This window comes from Dromiciops gliroides, chromosome 3 (genome assembly GCF_019393635.1).
Source record: "Dromiciops gliroides isolate mDroGli1 chromosome 3, mDroGli1.pri, whole genome shotgun sequence".
NCBI classification, from domain to species: Eukaryota; Metazoa; Chordata; class Mammalia; order Microbiotheria; family Microbiotheriidae; genus Dromiciops; species Dromiciops gliroides.
In genome coordinates this window covers 102,722,997-102,742,265 of record NC_057863.1, presented here as the reverse complement: position 1 = coordinate 102,742,265, position 19,269 = coordinate 102,722,997, and the positions used below count along the sequence as shown (strand labels likewise).

Below are 19,269 nucleotides of genomic sequence, written 5' to 3'. Positions count from 1 at the left end.
CCTTATCTGTTTTTCTCTCTTTTTCCAAAAATTAATGCCTAAGTCTACCCATTCCTTTTTTTTTTTTTTTTTTGCGGGGCAATGAGGGTTAAGTGACTTGCTCAGGGTCACACAGCTAGTTATTGTCAAGTGTCTGAGGCCACACTTGAACTCAGGTTCTCTTGAAGCCAGGGCCAGTGATTTATCCACCCTGCCACCTAGCTACCCCTACCCATTCCTTTCTTAACCCCATTAGTTACTTTTAGGTTGGTCTGAACAATGTAGTTTCTAACTTTTAAATCTGACCATAAGAGTGTGACTTTGTCATTTGATAATTTGAATACTCAGGTTTGATGTCACTAAAAGGTAGCTTTGCTCTTTCATTGATTTCTTTGAGGGTTGATCTGTTGTGGAATTTATATTATTTTGTATTCCTTCAGCCCCATGGTCACTGCATGGTTGACACTTTGATCTCTCTAAATCTACTGATTCTAAACCATCATGTTGAAAAAACACAGAAACACCACCTCTAATCAATGAAAAAGGAAGATATATATATATAGTCTTGCCCTTTTCTCTTTTTTGCATGACCAGAGAACTTGCAGTAACAGTTGCATTGCCACAAGTTGCTTTTCCAAAATAATTACCACCACGCTCCCTGTGGTATGCAGTGTTTAACACATTGCTTCCAGTGTTAATGAATGCAAGAGGAGGCAACACAACTATTAGTAATTGCTTTTTTATTCGTAGTCCTCATTTTCCAGATAGGTCACATTAAACACAGCCATTAGACAATAGCGTTGAGATAATCCATACAATGTATGCTGCTTTTGTTGTCCTTGTTCACCAATTGCTTGGTGCAGCTCAGAACGTTATGGGGATGATGAAGCTGATAAATGGGAATTGCCAACCTGTGGAAGAATGGGGCCAGGGGAATCAAGACTTGAATCAGGTCTCATTCAATTATGTTTCAAATCAACAAATCTCGATAGCCAAAACTCTCATCTGAATTAATGCTCTGATAAATGTTGTCTGTTGTCAAAAGGAATGTAATTAGACAATAATGAGTGCATGTATATTATGCCAGACCTCAGACTACTTGTTGACCTCAGCAACTTCTACTCCATTAAGCAACATTCAGTTTTGAAGCTGGTTTTAATAAAGCATCCTGCTCCATTACTAGTCATCACATGATTTTTTTATGGCCACATTTCTAAATGGGCACCATCTACAGGCTCTAATGGCACATCATAGTTAAAAAGGTCTCTGCTAATTGGGGGTATCAAGATAAAGTCAATTTTCTGACCATGAATCCAGTTAATTTATGGTGTGGTGAGTCAACCTTAGCATACTATCTACAATAAGGTTCACTAAAGCCATGAAAGCAAGACTATGACAGTATTCTTTGAAACTGTTGGAGATTCCCCTTTAGCATTTACCTTGAGAAAGACATAAATAACACTGATTCTTCTTCCTTCTAACAATATTGTATGCAATATTATTATTAATAACCAACTGTTAGAACATTATCTTTCAAAAGTTTCCACAAAATGCCATTTCTTCTTCTTGACCTTGAGAATAGTGGTTTTTAAGCAGGTGAGAAATGAGCTAATCATTAAAGTTATATGTATGTATGTGTGTGTGGGGGGGGATCAATTTAAGGGTTTGAGTTTTTTTTTCCTATTTTATATATGATGTGTGGCCCCTTCAAATTCCACTGGTTGATCATGCACTGCCTGCTGATCACAGGCTCTTCCAAAAGTGTGAAGTTGGCAATCTCAGATGGCTTCATGGGAAGCAAAGCACCAGAGGTCTATGACAAAGGTAGCTGCTGGCCAAATGAATAAAAGCAAGAATCTCTCAACTCAGCCAGAAAGCTTGGAGTCATGGGTGCTGAATTACCTCAGTCAAGTAAATAAATAATCACTACTAAATACATATAATGTGTTAAACACCTAAAGCTAGGAAATCACTAGTGACAGAGAGCCTAAAGGTAAATTCTTCTTACATTGGCACAACCAATTCTTAAAATCTCATGTTTCACGGTTCATTTGTTTTTAACATATTCAGACACATACAATGAATGATGTAGCTGTTTACTCAGGGTTAGGAGTGTTGAAAAAAAAATGAACCCTATTCACTTTCAGTTGATTTCATGTAAACACCACCTTTGATTTTTTTTTTTTTCTGTGTAGATCTCTGTGTCTAGTAAAAGAGAGACAGTGCTTGGTAGAACTAAATAGCAGAGTCACTTCTCCATCAAATTTCAGCTATCAAGCTAAATCAACCTGTAGTCTCCTGGCAAAATAATATTGTATAACAGAGACAACACATTTCAGATACATAAATTGTCCAAAATACAGAGAGCAGCTAGGTTCAACATGTACAAGATCCCTTGTATTGTTTTCTAATTTAAATATTTAAGAATAAAAACCAAGAGCAATGCTTTGGAAAAGCTATTACCAGGAACCAAAGACAATTCTTTGTAAGGTCGTAAGGCTGATGAGATTTGATCACTCTTCCCTCTGAAAACAGTTTTGCAATGAGGTACTGTCCAAAATCACGTCTGAAATTGATGGAAATAGCTTAAACAGAATTTTGTGAGGTCTGAAATTGCAAAACTGAATTCATATCATTGATGATTTTTTCAAAATGTAAGGACTTCAATACATTTATATTGTTTCTACACTGGCTTGGTGACCAAAAAGGAAGGCACGGAGTTCTCCACTATTCTTGTAATATTGTATTCTCTGATCCAGTGCACAAATAGCTTTCATCTAACTCCACAACATTTTGTAAGGTATGGTCCTGATAATCTGTCATAAAATTGTAAAATGACAGATATTTTAAAAATTCAAGGGAAAAATAGTCAAAGCACTTTCTCTTCTCCTGATTCCTCTTGAATGGGTTAATTTCATGTTTGATCATCAGAAATTGTAGGATTTCCCATTAATATTTGTAAGTAATTTTGACGTTTGCCAAAACCCACAGCAGAAAGTACAAAGAAAAGGTAGGCAAGTATTGGTCACTCTTAAGCTACTCCAACAAAGAGAGCAAATTAGCTCTTCAAATCAGAAAGAATACGATTTTTTAAAAGCTTGTAATCTTAAATAAGATTGCACATAGGAAGAAATCATAGGCAGAGACAGTGCTGGTTCCTAGACATGCACAAAAGCATTCTCATGCTTTGGAGACAGAATGGCAGCGTGAGTCTTGAAGTCCTTAAGATACTCAGAGCAATCAATCAGGGCCATTATATCTACACAAACAGAAGCTAAGTGTATTGTTGTGAGGGGAGAAAGAACCCAAAGAAGTTCCAGGTATTGGTTCAAGTGGAATTTGTGTTATTACACATGAATTTTCAATAAGAAATTTCTACAAGGACTTGCACATAACCATGACTGATGGATGTATTTTCTGACCTTTTCAGTTAGCTCCATCAGCTCACTCAAACACATTTTGAACAGATTATGTACTGTAGTACTTGCTAGACCATACATTAAACAAGAGACTTTGCTCTGAGGCACTGCTTCCCACACTCCATGGGGAAAAGGAAGCAGGAAAAAACAAAACTCATAGAGTTCGACAGCTACCGAGGCAACACTTGCCATTTACAATATAAGCCCAAATATTTTTGCAACACAACTATATATTAATTTAATAAAATACACAATATAGCTCTTATACACTCAACAATTTGGCTCATATGCACTGAATCTGCAATAAATCAATAAAAATATGTCATTTGATGTAAACACATTGAATCTTCTTACATTTGCACATTTAAATGGTCATGTGATTCATGTATGTCTAGGACATTTTCACTTTCCTGAGCTATTTTAGTGTCCACAAATGGATAAAAAAGTGTTAATAATGTTAATTTTCTCTGTATAGTACCATCCAATGGTAACTATTTTTTTTCTCTGAAAACTTCACTATATTTCAAGTTTAAAACATTGATCATTATTTATATGTTTGTTGGACACTAAAATGCTAAATAGGCATTTAAACCTTTAAAAATTTTCTTCTTTAATGAAGTGAAATAGTAAATGTGTGTGCAGGACAAAATGGACTATATTATTTTTACACTTAACTCTTATATGGCAGGAAGTGTATTACGAATGACCAGGATATGCTTTCTTGACTAATGATATGGAATGTTCTTTGTGTGTTCGTGTGTGGCAGGTAACTTTATACAGAAACGTTTACCACAAATGTGTGTTAATGTTTGGCGTAGCTTGGACTACTGCAAAGATCTTTTCAGGACTTTCAGTAGAAGCCTGTGATGACTGCTGGAAATCCATCACACATCAAAATTTGTCAACCCTGCTTTTCACAGGGTTATAGGTAAACAGTAAAGTCAGCATTAATCATGGAGGACAGTCTTACAAGGATCAGAAAGATTTCATTCCTCTCATCTTATTCCTTCTTAACAAATTGTCAAAAGATGTTTCTCCCTCCCTCTTTTTCTCCTCTCTCTTTTTTCCTGTCCTTCTTTAAGCATACTTGACTCTGTCCTAGTGTAAGTTTGGTCAAAATGAAACCAGTGTTATCTGTGAAAAAGAAACAGCAGTGAAAAGAACATACTTGTGGGCACTTCAGATGTTCACTAAAAGCCTTAAAGCAGCATTGGTCTTCGTTCATCCCTGTCAAACTGTAATAACCAGGGGGGATTGTTTCTAAATCAACAGAAGAGGCAAGAAAATGCCAATGCTTTTTTTTTTTTCTTTCTTTCTTTCACTTTCTCACAGCCACAGGGTCACTTCCCCGGCAATCCTGTAAAAGCTTATCAATTTCTCTCACAACTTCCTCCGCATCCACTGACTCTCTGCCTAGATCCCGGGTGGAATGGTCTAACTGCTCAAGAACAGAGTCCATCTCATTGGAATCTCGACTCACTCGGGAATGCACATCCGCAAAGACCCTAGCCATCTGATCGGAGGCCATGAACGCAGTGTCTCTTGACTGCTTACTAGGCGACAGATACTGACTGTCAGCGGACAGGTACTGGTTGCTTGCTTCTGCCAGAGTTCCTGGTTTGGCGTCACAACCATCAATCGGTCCTTTAGTTGAGGTGCAAGGCTCAATGCATGTCTTGGTTGGGCTGCTTGATGCTGAGGGAACCTCTTGGAGAAGAGGGCTCAGGGCACGTTTGGCTTTTAAATAAGGTTTAACATTGGCAATGAGAATAGTGTGCTCTCGCTTGTCTTTTCCAAATGTACAAAAAGTCTTTTTCCCAGTGGGATTCACAGTTTCATAAGTCTCAGTCTCAACATTAGCTTCCACTGTGGGGACAAAGAGATTTGTGCGGTAATCTGCATTTTCAGCCTGATTGGTTGTAGGGAACTGAGGCATCCAACACCTGTCGGAATGACCAAGCACTCGGCATTCATCAGTACAATTAACGCACTCTTCTTGTTCTGCAAAACAAAAGAGAAAACAAGTCCAATCATTAGCTATCCCCTTAAATTTCTATAGAGGCAATGATCAGCTCTTAGTGGGCTTGCTTGACCTCTGGTATTTTAATTAAAAAAAAGAAAATAAGGAAAACAAGACAATAATTAAAATATTTCAGTAGGGTTGCATAAACCTTCAGGCTCAGACAATGGTTTTATTTAACACAATTCTCTAGATATTAAAGAATTCCCATAGCCCAGAGGAAGTGAAAGGCTGCCACTGGAGATTCATTCTCAACAGAATTGAGAAAGCTTCCCCATAAACTAATCTGCTGCAGAAATCAGTTAGTCTTTGTTCAGGAAAACTCATCTTAGAAAACGGTGAACAGTACTTAAGCAACTCAAAAGGCATTATCAGGATTAATTTTTCAAATCAAATAACAGGGCAATGACTGGCTTTCAGACTTTCATAAAAATCTTCAAGCTGGTTTTTCATGTTTTACCTCCACTTTGCTTGTAATTGTTATTTTGGGTGACAGTCATAAAATAAAAGGTTTTCTTAAAAAGTCTACTTTTCCTGCTGAGAAAGGAGAAATGGAATTTTCTTTCAGAATGCATTATGAATAAGCTTGTCAAAAAGTGCACACTGGTATTTTATTAGATATGCGTATGGATCATGTAATCAGTTTTCTTCACTCCTGCTTTTGGTTTTTAGTGCAAGTATGTGAAAATGGATTTGCTCAAGAGATAGAGCTCAGAATGAATGACAAATCATGACATTCTGTTTCAAATGATAATGCTTTCTGCAAGAAATGTTGCTTCCCTGTTTTGCCAATAGGCATATGGAGTATCTAAATAAAACTTTTTTTTTAATGACTGCTGTTTCAAAGATGCTGAACAAGATAATAATAAAGAAAGTCTCTCTCTCCTGTGCAGTTTAATTGACCCCAATATTCTGAACTGTAACTCTGGCCCAGTAAGTTGTCTAAATTGGTCCAACTGTCCAAAATGACTACTTTTGTTCATGTAGAAAGAATAATTGATTTAAAAACAAACAAACAAAAAGAATAATTGATTTGAAAACAAACAAACAAAATAATTGATTTGGGAGCTAGTGGACTTTGGTGCTGGATAGCTGATATGCTGCTAAGTAACCTTTGCCAACTTACTTTTCCTCTCTCTGGCCTCAGTTTCCTTATCCTTAAAAGGAAGGAGTTGGGCTAAAATTTATAAATTCCTTTCCAATCCTAAATCTCATAATCTATGGAAGTGATCCTTTCTGAGCCAATGGACGCTCCTTGTGAAGTAAAGATATATGTCAACATAAGGAAACTAAGATCGTCTGTACATTTAAGAATCCTAAGAGTTACTCTTTAATTGATGTTAGGTAATATCTTCAAGTGGTAAGTACTAAGAAAAATCCCTATTAGCTTCCACAACCAGTTTTTTTTTTAAATAAAAAGTATATCCTCACCCCCTAAGTGACTCACAGAATTGGGGCGGGGGAGAAGTAATACAAAGATAGATTACAAACCTGGGTTTACATTTGAAATATACACATATTTCCAGATATAAGAAAATTACTTGTAAAATTCAACTTTATGAAGTTCTTTCATTTATAAAGGGAAGTTTCTGAAAATCTTGACATTATAGAAAATTATGTCATATTTCATAGCATGAAACATTCACACTTCTAAAATGGCAAAAGTATTTTGGAACATTGTCTCACTTTCATTTAGGTCAATTTTAAAATTTTATTTTCAGTGAATGAGCTAGAGTGTACACACATATATACATATGTTAAATATATATATGCAACAGACTGTAAAAGTAAAAGTTAGTTTGTAGTTAATATGAACAAATAAATTGATATGTTCTAAGCTATGCATAAACACACACACACACACACACACACACACAAATCTTAAGAATTCATCAGACTCTCAAAACAGTCTATTGACTGGTTGCTCATCATACTGATGTTTGTGACAACCACACTTGTTTTCTAGAAAACTTTCTCTATTTTTAAGGGATATAGGGCAAAAAAGGACAGGACCTGCTTGTTAAACTAACAAAGTTTAATGTGCACAATTTGTATTTCCTCAGCCTTCTTGACTTGAGAACCACAAATCCATAGTACTATCTGGTTCTATATCTACTATTATACTCACCTATCACAATCATGCACAAATAAACACCAATGAAAAAAGTCACTATCCATTGTGCCTAGCAATACATTTACATATTTTAGAGCTTGAAGTTCCAAGTTTTCAACAGCTACATACTCCTTGAAATAGCATAATACAATATTATATTCTAATCTTGACTAATCCTTCATTTCTGTTTAGGTAGCCTGTCTGACATTGGCTGAATTAAATATGAATAAAAAAGAAAGAAAGAAAAATAATGAAATGATCTGGGGGAGGAAAAAGAATAATGTGGTCATGGATAAAAAAAAAAAATCTAAGTTGACCCTGAATGAGAAATGAGCTCTGCCTATATGAGCACTTGAACTCTAGTACTAAAAATTGGTAGTTATTTTGTTAATTTTTTTTTAAATTTCACTCTTTATGTCACATCCTAGGAAGCAGATTTGGAGTGTCGATTATAATACATTATAAGAACTCACCTTACCATTAGATTATAATTTTGAATGCTACAGTTCACAGACATAGAAGTAAATTGAAGAGGCACTTTTGTACTAAGTAGTAGAGTCTATAAACCAAAGTGAATTATCACCACTAAGGGCAAGAATAGTATTTATTTTTTTTAAGTAGAAACAATGGAAAGGTAAACATAAAGAAGTGGATAAGCAGAAAGATAAAATTAGCAAAAGTGTATATGCTTATTACACATATGCATATTATACATACATACATAAACAAAAGGTTCTATGGCTAGTTACTATACTGGTTTCTGTTGTCTCTAGCCTTTCTGCCTCTGGTTAAAAATAGACCCTTAACAATGCATTTGTGTATAATAAATAAGAATAGTATGGAGACTTTTATCAATCTCTGGAGCTTTACAGGTAGATGATCAAAATTGTTTTCTACACCTTTGGGAGAACAAATTTTAAAACAGATGTGCTAAATTATCAGCTATAGAAAGAAAAGGAACATAAACTCTGTGGAAAATCTGTACTTGCCTAGATTGGGAATTTATAAAATCAAATATTTTTTTAAACTGTGTAGAAAATTATAGGCAAATAAATTTGATCCAAAATTGGCTTTTCTTTGGAACCAGATAGCATCAGCAATCCAGCATCTTCTTCCCTGAGACATAGGGAGCTTTCCTGACATGCTATATGACAGGGTCCAAATAGCCTTCAATTGGATTTCTTTTACCAAACATTTATTTGTTAAGCACCTATATTATGCGCCAATCATTCAGTCGAAAATTTGACTGAGTTTGATTCATGTTTTGGTGCATGCTTATCCAGCAGAATAATAACTTTGGATGAGGATCTAGGCAAAGAGAAAGTCATTATTAATTGAGCAGGATGAAGATCATGCTGTTATTCAACTACTGGGGTGCTGGACAGTTCTGTCTAATGGACAGGTTCACATTCCCCATAGAAAACCAGAGAAATTCCCCTGTTGTAGTAGTTCATGCAATAAAAATATATTTTTTAAAAATGACATTACATCTGGAAGGAACAGTATGAAAGATCCCCCATCTCTTCTCCATGCCCAAGAGGTCAGAGTCCTAAAAACTACCTTGTGTTGAGATGGGGAATGACTATTTAAATCTATGACCAAATCCCAAAGAAATATATTTATATTGTGATTTAACTCTGAGAAGAAACCATGGCTGAATAAAAGGGGAAGCATTTATGGATTCACATAATGTTATAAGTCATTCCCAATCTATTATTTCATTGAATAGATAATAATTAGAGTTCTTAGTCCCTTTGGGAGCTTTAAATATAGCTAAGTTACAATAGACTGGTTCAGAAGACTTGGAATTGTGACCCACCTGTGCAAAATATCTACATAACTCAGGTTTTCTGAGCTTCAGTTTCTCATCTGTAAAATAAGGTCAGTAATACTTGCCCTAATTATTTCACATAGTTTTTGTGAGGATATAATGACATAACTTTTGTAAAAATATCTTATAAACTCTAAAGCATCATAGATAGATAGATAAGATTGATTGTTAAGAGACATAGATAGAAACATAGATATATAGATATATGTATGGAATGACTATAATAGACTGATAATTAAGAAGCATTGTACCTTAGCCTAGAGCAAGTTGAACCAGTAATCAGGAAGACCTTCAGACAAGTCCTGCCCCTCTCTCCTCTTATCAAGCAAATAATAATAACAACAACAAAAACAACAACAACAATAATAAAACAATCTTTCCATTTCAATGAAATGAAAAAAAAATCATAATGCCTTCAGTACTTAAAGCATTTTAAAAGGTCTATTCTGATAGACTTTTCAGAGTCAAACTAGTAGAGTGTCTAAAACCTGACTCTTATGAAAAAAAATTCTGTTTGCTTCCTATAGAAGTTGGCTCATTATATGGTAAATGAAGACATATATCCTACTCCAGCTTAATCCACAAATCAAACACATTTATGGATAGGTATCCAGGTTCCAGAAAGAGTGCTTTATAAAATGTTTGATGAATATTGAGTAATTCACTAAACTCATAAAATGCTGCTGGCTATGTTATGAAATTGGGATTTATTCTAACTTTATTTATGATGTGGTAACTCCATATTATTTAATTTTGAAATTGCATACTAATTATAACATTTCTACTATTGTTTATTTTTTTCTTAGAAGTACAAAATAGTTTTTTCTAAATAGAATTAATCAGTTTTAGCACATCCTTAGCAGAAAACAAGTAATATAAGTGAATTCCTACAATTTTATAAAATTTTAAAAATGATATAATTGTTAATATGAATTCTTTATTAATTCTACAGAATCTCTTTTGAAAAACCTAGTTCTGCATATAGATGAAAAACCCAATCCATCTGTAAAAATTCACATCAATGCCTCCTTAATGAAGTAGAATAATGTAAACTATTTGAGGATAGAGACTGGTATCTATGTTACCTTGGACAAAGTTTATGTTAAATTAATTATTTTATAAAATAGAATTTTGTTGTATTATTAGCACAAATGACAATATATTAGATTTTCTGTTAATGTATTTTAAATAATTATGTGATTGGACAATGCTATGAATGAAAAGATTCAAAAAGGAGGGGGGTGAGAAAGCATTGACTTTTATTGTAAACTTTTATGTATTGGGTTATGTGATGCTTATATTTAGCTAGCCCTACAACTGTAATACATTTGATCAGAAGTTTGGATGCATTCACTTGATTTAAAAATAAGGGGATCCAAAGCACTAATTCTCTTCACAAGTTATTATTAAGTAGACCTGTTGGAAATTTGAATATTCATATTGTCTTGTTTATCTGAGACACTCATAGCTAGACTCAGCAATACGAAATGGATTGTGTTTTTTTTCTTTTTAGCTTCAGCTCATCTTTAATATTCCCTCTGGTATGAAGATTATTAGTATGCATAAAAGAATTGTTATCTTTATATTCCTTTTTTAATGCTAAAATGTATCTTCAAAAGAAATAAGTCACTGGAAAAGAATTGTGTGCCACGTCTATCCAAAGAAAATTGCATGCAAGTAAAACTTTAAGCAAATTGGCTGCTACAATATCAGGTAATTTTGACAATTTTGCAAAGGGCTACCACCATGATGGTGATGAGTCCCTCTCTGTTCTGTCCTGAGCAGAATATTTATGGAGTGTCCTATGCAGTTTTAGTCAACACATTTCAAAAAAGATATTGACAATGTAGATTATGCCCCAAAGAGGGAAGCCAGGATGATTAGGATACTTGCAAATTATGTTATATGACAATTCATTGCAGGGAATGGAATAATGGCTTAACATTCTGGTAACTGACAAGTTGATTTTAAAAAGATCACAGAGTATACCAAGAATCTAGGGATGGGGGGAGGCAGCTAGGTGGCACAGTAGATAAAGCACTGGCCCTGGATTCAGGAGTACCTGAGTTCAAATCCAGCCTCAGACACTTTACAATTACTAGCTGTGTGACTCTAGACAAGTCACTTAACCCCCATGGTCCCACAAAAAAAAAAAAAAAAGAATCTAGGGATGGAAGTTATGGGAAGGTAGCTTTCAGTTCCATACAAGGGTAAAAATAAATAAAGTTTTTATCAACTAAATCTGTCAGAAATAGAATAGGCTGTTTAAGATATCCGGTGAAATTCCTGTCACTGCCTGTTTTTTAAGCCAAAGAAAGATGACGATAAACCAAGAGAATTATTACCACTGGCAGAGGTTGGACTAGATGACTTCTACAACCTTTATGAGATGAAATTATTTCATTTATTGACAGCTAGGTCTAAAGAATATCATAACTGGCTTCTGGAAGACATGAGTTCTAATACTGCTTTAGAACTTTAGTGTCTATGTGACCCTAGGCAATTAATTAACTTCTCTCACCTTCAGCTTCTTCTGGCTAGGTGGAGCAGTGGATAGAACACCTGCCCTGGAGTCAGGAGGACCTGAGTTCAGATCTGGTCTCAGACACTTGACACTTACTGGCTGTGTGACCCTGAGCAAGTCACTTAACCCCAATTGCCTCACCAAACCAAACCAAACAAAACATCTGCTAAGCACCTACTATGGGTTGGGCATTGTGCTAAGCAAAAGGGAAACAAGAAAATAAAGTCTCTGTTTAAAATTGAGTTAATAATGGTTAATAATAGAGACTACTTATTTTACAGGGTTGTCATGAGAATCAAATAAGATAGACTGAATAAAGTGCTTTACAGACTTTAAGGTGCTTTATGATCATCATAGCTAACATTTATACAGCACTATGTACTAGGCACAGTGCTAAGAGATTAAAAATTACTTTTTCATTTGATTTTCACAAAATCCTGGGAGGGAAATGCTATTATTATTCCCATTTTGCAGAAAAGGAAGCTAAGACATATGGCAGTGAACTGACTGGTCCAGGGTCACTAAAATAGTGTCTGAGGCTAGATTTGAACTTAGGTCTTGCTGAACACTGGGCCCAATGCTCTATCCACTGTGCCATCTAGATGATGATGATCATACACCATCACCACCAACACCACCACCACCATCATCATCAACTTGTGTATCCAGCTCTTAATACAGTGGCTTAGCATGAACAGGTACTTAGTAAATGCTTATTGATTTGATTGATTCTCCCCTCCATTAATGCCATTGTTTCAAAGTGCAGTGTTTTCCATAAATTAATAAATTTAAGATTTCCATAGTGCAATGTTTCCATTTTAATATGCATTGGATAACTATTTCTTTAATAGATGAAAATTACCCCAAAGCTATAGGTAAATGCCTAAGATTCAGAGCACAGGAGGTATTACATAGGTTAAGTGATCCTACAGTAACCACCATTTGGTTTCAAAAAGTATAGGAAGGGCAGACTAGGTGCTCAGTGGATAGAGCACTAGCCCTGGATTCAGGAGGACCTGAGTTCAGATCTGACCTCAGACACTTGACATTTTATTACCTGTTGTGGACCCCCGGGCAAGTCACTTAACCATCATGCCTGCAAAAACAAACAAACAAAAGTGTTGGAGATTTTTTTGGTTTTGTTTTTGTTTTTTTCTCTACCAGTAGTCTACTATCCTTCCAGTTTAGGGGAAAGGATTTTGGACTGACACATACCATGCCCGTCTGCCCTTTTAGTGTGAGTGCACTGCTGCATCACTGTACTTTCTTCTAGCTCAGAGGCAGACAGTTAACTTAAAGAAACAATTGGAGGTTTAGACTCCTCTTCCATGTCATAGATTGCCCCTGTCCAACTCCATCTAGAGATGGATGCTAGGCAACCTGTTTTAACCACAACAGGAAACATTGAGGAACATAAAATGATTCCACTCCCTTAGTTTCTAATGCCCTGGTAGCCACGTATTTGTAAATCGGCAACCATGCATATGCTTTGAGCATAAGAACTTCACATATACATAAGCTATCTGCCTCTGCAGAACAGAATTAATTGTCTTCTTATGAAGATATAAATCTCTGTCATGGAAATTTTGAAAACAAAAATAAAACAGGACATGAATGCGGGCATTCTGCTTCTTGGTGGCTAAGGCAATACTCAATTCGAGAGGGAATTTTCTCCACTTCATGGCTGTCAACAAAATAGTTTTATTTCTGCTTTGTGAATAGCTTTAATAGAAAGAGTGCTCTTTTCTTAGCATAGTCGGTGCTGTTTCTAGCAGGATCTAAAACTCAGTGTTTGTTTCCAAGAAGAAAACTCTATAAATGGAAGTCCATTTTTTATTTGTTCTCATTTTCCCTTTTTATTTCCAACTCCCCTTCCTTCACCAACATAAGCTGTCATAGCACCTAAATTAGCTGTCTGAGAAACAGGAAGCTGTCACCTGTCTCTTTTATGGTCCAGTACCAGTGTTCAGTAGAAGAATGCTATACCTAAGTAAAGTGCCCCACCCTATGTGCTCCCCTGACAGAAAACCATAAGGTTTCCTTCAGATGTTGGAGTTTAGGGGTAATAGTAGGACTAACTAATTGCATGTTCTATGAAACTGTGCTTGTGTATAAGCACCAATGAAATGAGTAAAGCTAAAAATTAGAGCTGGAAAGAAATCCCAATTCACTTCCAATACCTAGAGATCAATTCCTGTGGAAATACTCTCTAATCTACATATGTCCCTAGAAGCCTGCCTCCTCAAGCAAAATAGGTCTTCCTGTATTGGTATTATTATTGTATTATTAATCCATATATTGTTCATTAATGATGAAGGGAATGGCTTCCTGCAACATGGATAACCTAGCTATATGCCTATATTCATCCTTTCCATCTATGACTCTGATATTACTTATTAAGTATTCTAATCCTAATATGGCTTCCGGTTTTCCTCTAACCTACAAGAGAAGAGAAAAATATATTTCACTTTCAATATCTCCATCTGTTAACACTGCTTAAAGGACTATATGTATAAAACATACAGTGGTTTGGTTCTCAGAAAAAGAGAAATAGTTCATAACATCAGAGTAAATTGTGTCCTATGCTTCATCTATGCAGTCTTTTTCTTACATCCCCACTATCCACATATTCAGTATTCACCTGAGTAGATTTAAAAATTTTTAATAAGCTAGCTTTACTCCTAGGGCAAGGGAGAAAAAGAATGGGTGAGGGGAAAATGTGACATAGGAGGAATTAAGTGACTTTATTTCAGCTGAATGATCTTTCACATATTGCATTGTATTACCCATGATTCTAGCTGTGCATGGGGAACAACAGTTGGTTAACTAATTAAGCAGGTGAATTACAGATGCAGCAGTTTGTTTTTTACTCTTCTGAAATTTGTGGGAAAATGGACACTGTTACAACCAGTACATTTCCTATACCTTCTAATAATGGCCTACTGTTAACATCACAGCTAATAATTATTATTATCATGAGTCCTGAGATTTGATTCTTTCCTTCTACTTCATTAATGACCATATGCTGATCAATGTTCAAATAATTTACTATAAGAAAAACAAAATAAATATTTATAGGCTATAGGCGACATTAAACTCTCAGAGCATTATTTGCCCATATGGTCAATTGTCTATCTTTCATATATTCATCTCAGACTTGTGTGTGTACATGTGTAAGTAATTTCTTAAAACATGGTCCCGTTGGCAATACATGGGTAATTTTGAAATGGCAAATCCTGAGGAATGCACCTGCACTGTAAAATTTTCCTCTGATACATTAGCATGAGTGCATTCAGATGCTAGAGCCTACTGGTCTATATTCTATTTGAGAGAATCCAGCAGCAGCTGGATGGCTCCACGCTGCCTCAACCATTTGCAAACCATTGCTGAGTGCACCTGCAAGCCTTCAGGGAACATCATGAGTTTCTGTGACCCTCTGGACAGAGTACAGACACTAGGATCCACGCTATTACTTTGAGATTGCATTGAAAAATGAGCAACATATTTTGGTGGTAGAAGAAACTAGGTAGCAATTGCATGGAGAAAATTTAAAGATTAAAAACAGAAGAAAAATAGATTAAAGAGAAAACAGGAATCTAAAACCAGATATTGGCAACCTATGGCATTCACAGTCCTGGAAGTGAAGAGGACCCTGAAGTATTTTTGCTGTAATATTGAGATGGGAATGACTTTCTAGTTGGACTAGGACCCTGACAGAAACTCTTGGCAGGGTGAGATTCAACCCAATCAAACCCATAAGTATAAGAACAGGCTGCAATTTAGTGGGAGAAATGCCTTGTGGTTTTTAAAAATTGCTTCGAAGCACCCTCCATGTATCCATTAACACTGACATTGCTTTAGTTACCAGAGGGGGATATGCAAAAAAACAACAACAACAGCAACTCTAAAATGCTGTGAATTTCCCCAAGGAGTTTAGACTCCCACAGAGGATTTGGACATAACATAATTGATAATGACTATAGTAAAATAGGAATTCAGAAGGAGAGATCAGAAAGGGTTTGAGTAGTTGGCATAATTTCTGATGTTCCTTGAAGGATGTAAAGGATTACAAGTGGAAGAGAAAATAAAAGAAGGCACTGAGGGTCAAAGAAAAACAACATAGGCAAGGGTAGAGTATGGCATGCATGCCAATGGAATAATAAGGAAAGATGCAGAGAATTTGTGTTTGCATAGTCATGATAAAAACCAGGCAAAGGATGTAATATGAAACTAAAATATGAAAGGCTTTTGAAAATCAGGGAGAGAAGCCTCTCATTAAAGCATAGGCCTATTACTGGGTGATGCCCAAACTGGTGGTTTCCTTGAGTTTGGGACACCACTGGTTGGTTTAAATTGGAGGACTATAAGGTCATCTAAGGAAGATTAACCAAATCAAAAGCCAATCCAGGAAAAAAGAATAGACTGAAGCTTTCAAACTGATAACAGCAGGATCAACCATGAATGGCTACTTCCAGTATGGATAAGATAAAGAGACCCAGTCTCAAAATAAAAAAACAGCCAAACCAAAATTTAAAACAAACAAATAAAACCCCCCCAATAATGCCAAGGAAATAAACATTGGCTTATTTCAGAAGACAATGAGGAGGCAATATTTGATAAAATTGTATTAGAGATTGAAGAGTGGACAGAGTGGAAGAAATAATAGTTTTTGAAGGATGTTGTATGATGAAGTACTGAGACTTTGGTGGTGGACTGAATCTTATTTATGAAATCAAATAGCTTTTGAGAACAAAAAGGAGAGGTGCATCTGAGAGAATGTTCATTCTACCCCCTGTAACACAGATCTACCAAAATTAAATTTGACTTGAGTGGGATAGCTAATGTTAATAAGTGTTGCCAACAAGAGCCATATCTTACCAAAATAAAAGGCCTGCTGAGGGGGCAGCTAGGTGGCACTGTGGATAAAGCACCGGCATTGGATTCAGGAGGACCTGAGTTCAAATCTGACCTCAGACACTTGACACTTACTAGCTGTGAGACCTTGGGCAAGTCACTTAACCCTCATTGCCCTGCCAAAAACAAACCAAAACCCCCCCAAAAAAACATGTCCGTAGCACAGAGGCAAAACTGGACATATAATCAAAAGGCTCTGGGGGGAGAGGTAGAACTAGTAATGATGCATATAAGTTGCAGATGCAAATTTATACTTGAAATTAAAGGAAAATAAATATCCTGAGATTCAGTGCTGTCTGTAAGTAGAATAGGTCAGAAGTAGTTGGTTTTCCCTCACTGGAACTGTCCAATTGGCAGAATGACCAGTTGCTGAAGATGTTTGTATAAAGGTTCTTGCTCAAGTCAACAAGTATTTCATTAAGCACCTACTATAAGCCAGGCACTATACTAAGTACTGGAGATACAAAGAAAAGAGGAGCCCACCCCCCAAAAAAGAAAATCCTTGCTCTCAAGGAGCTCAAAGCTCATCACTAATGGATTGTAATACATGGCACATGAAGTCCCTTTCAACTGTGATTTGGTGATTGAGTCTGACCACTTCCATTTTAAAATTCATGGAACTATGGACAAGTCAGTTAAACCGCCCTAAGCTTTGGTTTCCTCATTTATGAAATAATTATTAATAATAATATAATAAATACCTACCCTTTCTATGTACCTCCTAGGATTGCTTTGAGATTCCAATGAGATTTCTGCATGTACAAGTCCTTAGTAACCATAAGAATTCTATGCAAACTATGCCAATATTTGTTGTCATTTATTATTGTTGGAGAAAGCTGCACCCCCATTCTCAAAATGATATCAAATCTGCTCAGTTCCAGGCTAGTCTAACATGAAGAAAAAGAAAACTCTAATATTTTGTAGACCATTCCATCCCCCCCATTTCTCTACAACTATCACAATTGTAGATAATTAATAAACGCTCTGGACCAGGAATGAGGAGGGTATAGTTTCTAGCCCCACCTCTGCTCCTGCTCCTAATTACTTACAGCCCCTTCAACAAGTCACTTAACTACTCTGGAGCTCAGTTTTCCTTCCTCCATCTAAAATCAGGCTAGACTAGAAGATCTCTAAAGTTCCTTTCTGCTCTAAGACTTATAATCTAACTATAACTCCTGCCCAAAATTTCATTCAAATATGGAGGTCAAAAGATTTGCCTCTTAGGTTTTTTGTTTTTTAACTCTAGTGTTGTTAGTTAAATAAAAAGCCATATTTGAATAATAATTTATTTATGCTATTACAATATGGAAAGCTATGAGTTGGCCATTAAAAAAAAAACTATCAGCACATAACCATTAACTATCCTCTCACCCTGCTTTTCTACTGCTACTTTATAAAAAAAAGTGTACTAATTCTTGTGCAGAACATCTCCTTCAGTGATGTCAGTCAGAACCCCTTGAAGTTTCTCTCTGTTAGGCTACGAATCTTCATCTTAGTAATTTTCCTGCTAGAGCATTTCTACAGTACCTTCCAAAGGGTTTAACACAGCTGCCAAAAAAGTGTCTGATTTACATGCAAGGAGGAACTGACGCTTTGGCACACAGTTCACAAAGATGCTATTTGGCTTACAAGGCCAAATTTTAAATTCTAGCCATTGAAATGCTGCGATGAAATTCAGGCATAAAAAGGATGTTAACTCTATTACAGTTTTTTCAGCTTTAGAAGTGGAGAATTTCCCTTTGTTTTCAGTGTCTCTGTTTGCTAGTTCTATCTTGGGTTGATGACATGAATCTTTGATGACATGGATGAACACATCTAAAATTCAAGTCATCCTTCTGGCAAAGCTCTAATCCTGTAAGGAAGGTCAATGAAAACACGCCTATTAAGCCTAACTTGTTGTAAGTAACAAGCCAGATATTCATATTAGGAGTTTTCTCTCATCTTTACTATCGATTTCTATGGGGACATGCATCTATTTACCAGCATAAATATTGTTGTTCATATTCTGTTACTAACACATGTTCTTTGTTTCAATTGCTAGAGGTGAGTAAACAGAATCAGTGTCATTGTTAGCATTTCTCTACTGAGTTAATGCAGATGTAGCTAATGCCTCTTCTGTTTATTATTCAGTAATCAGCACCTACCAATAGGATTTGGGAGTCCCAGAAGATATAAAGATATATTTTATGCTGAAGGGTTAAATTTTTAATCTTTCATAGTATTTCTGCTGCAGAGATATATGGCTCAATATATAGAAACTAGTTCTGCAGAAATGTCTTAGGTTTCCCATGGAACTCCTTTAAACTAGATGGACATGTATGTAAAGAATGCAAGTATTATAATGCTCTAAAGGCAATGTTCTTCATCACAAAGTTCAAACTGTCAAAAAATTCTCTAAATATAGTTTTGGTTCAGCCAAGTCTTCTTATGAGCTGTGGGGAGAGGTGGTAAGGAGGAGTGAGTGGGAGA

At 35.8% G+C, this 19,269-nt stretch overlaps 1 protein-coding gene across 6 annotated transcripts in view; it reads right to left on the bottom strand.

The window, feature by feature from the left end:
* Positions 1-702: 702 nt before the first annotated feature.
* PCDH17 (protocadherin 17) overlaps positions 703-19,269 on the bottom strand; it is a 122,923-nt gene continuing 104,356 nt past the window's right edge. For all 6 annotated transcript variants that reach the window (XM_043992995.1, XM_043992999.1, XM_043992996.1 and 3 more), the window contains one exon: positions 703-5,399. In XM_043992995.1, coding sequence (XP_043848930.1) covers positions 4,717-5,399 — 683 coding nt within the window. In that variant the 3' untranslated portion in view covers positions 703-4,716. The remainder of the gene's footprint in view (positions 5,400-19,269) is intronic.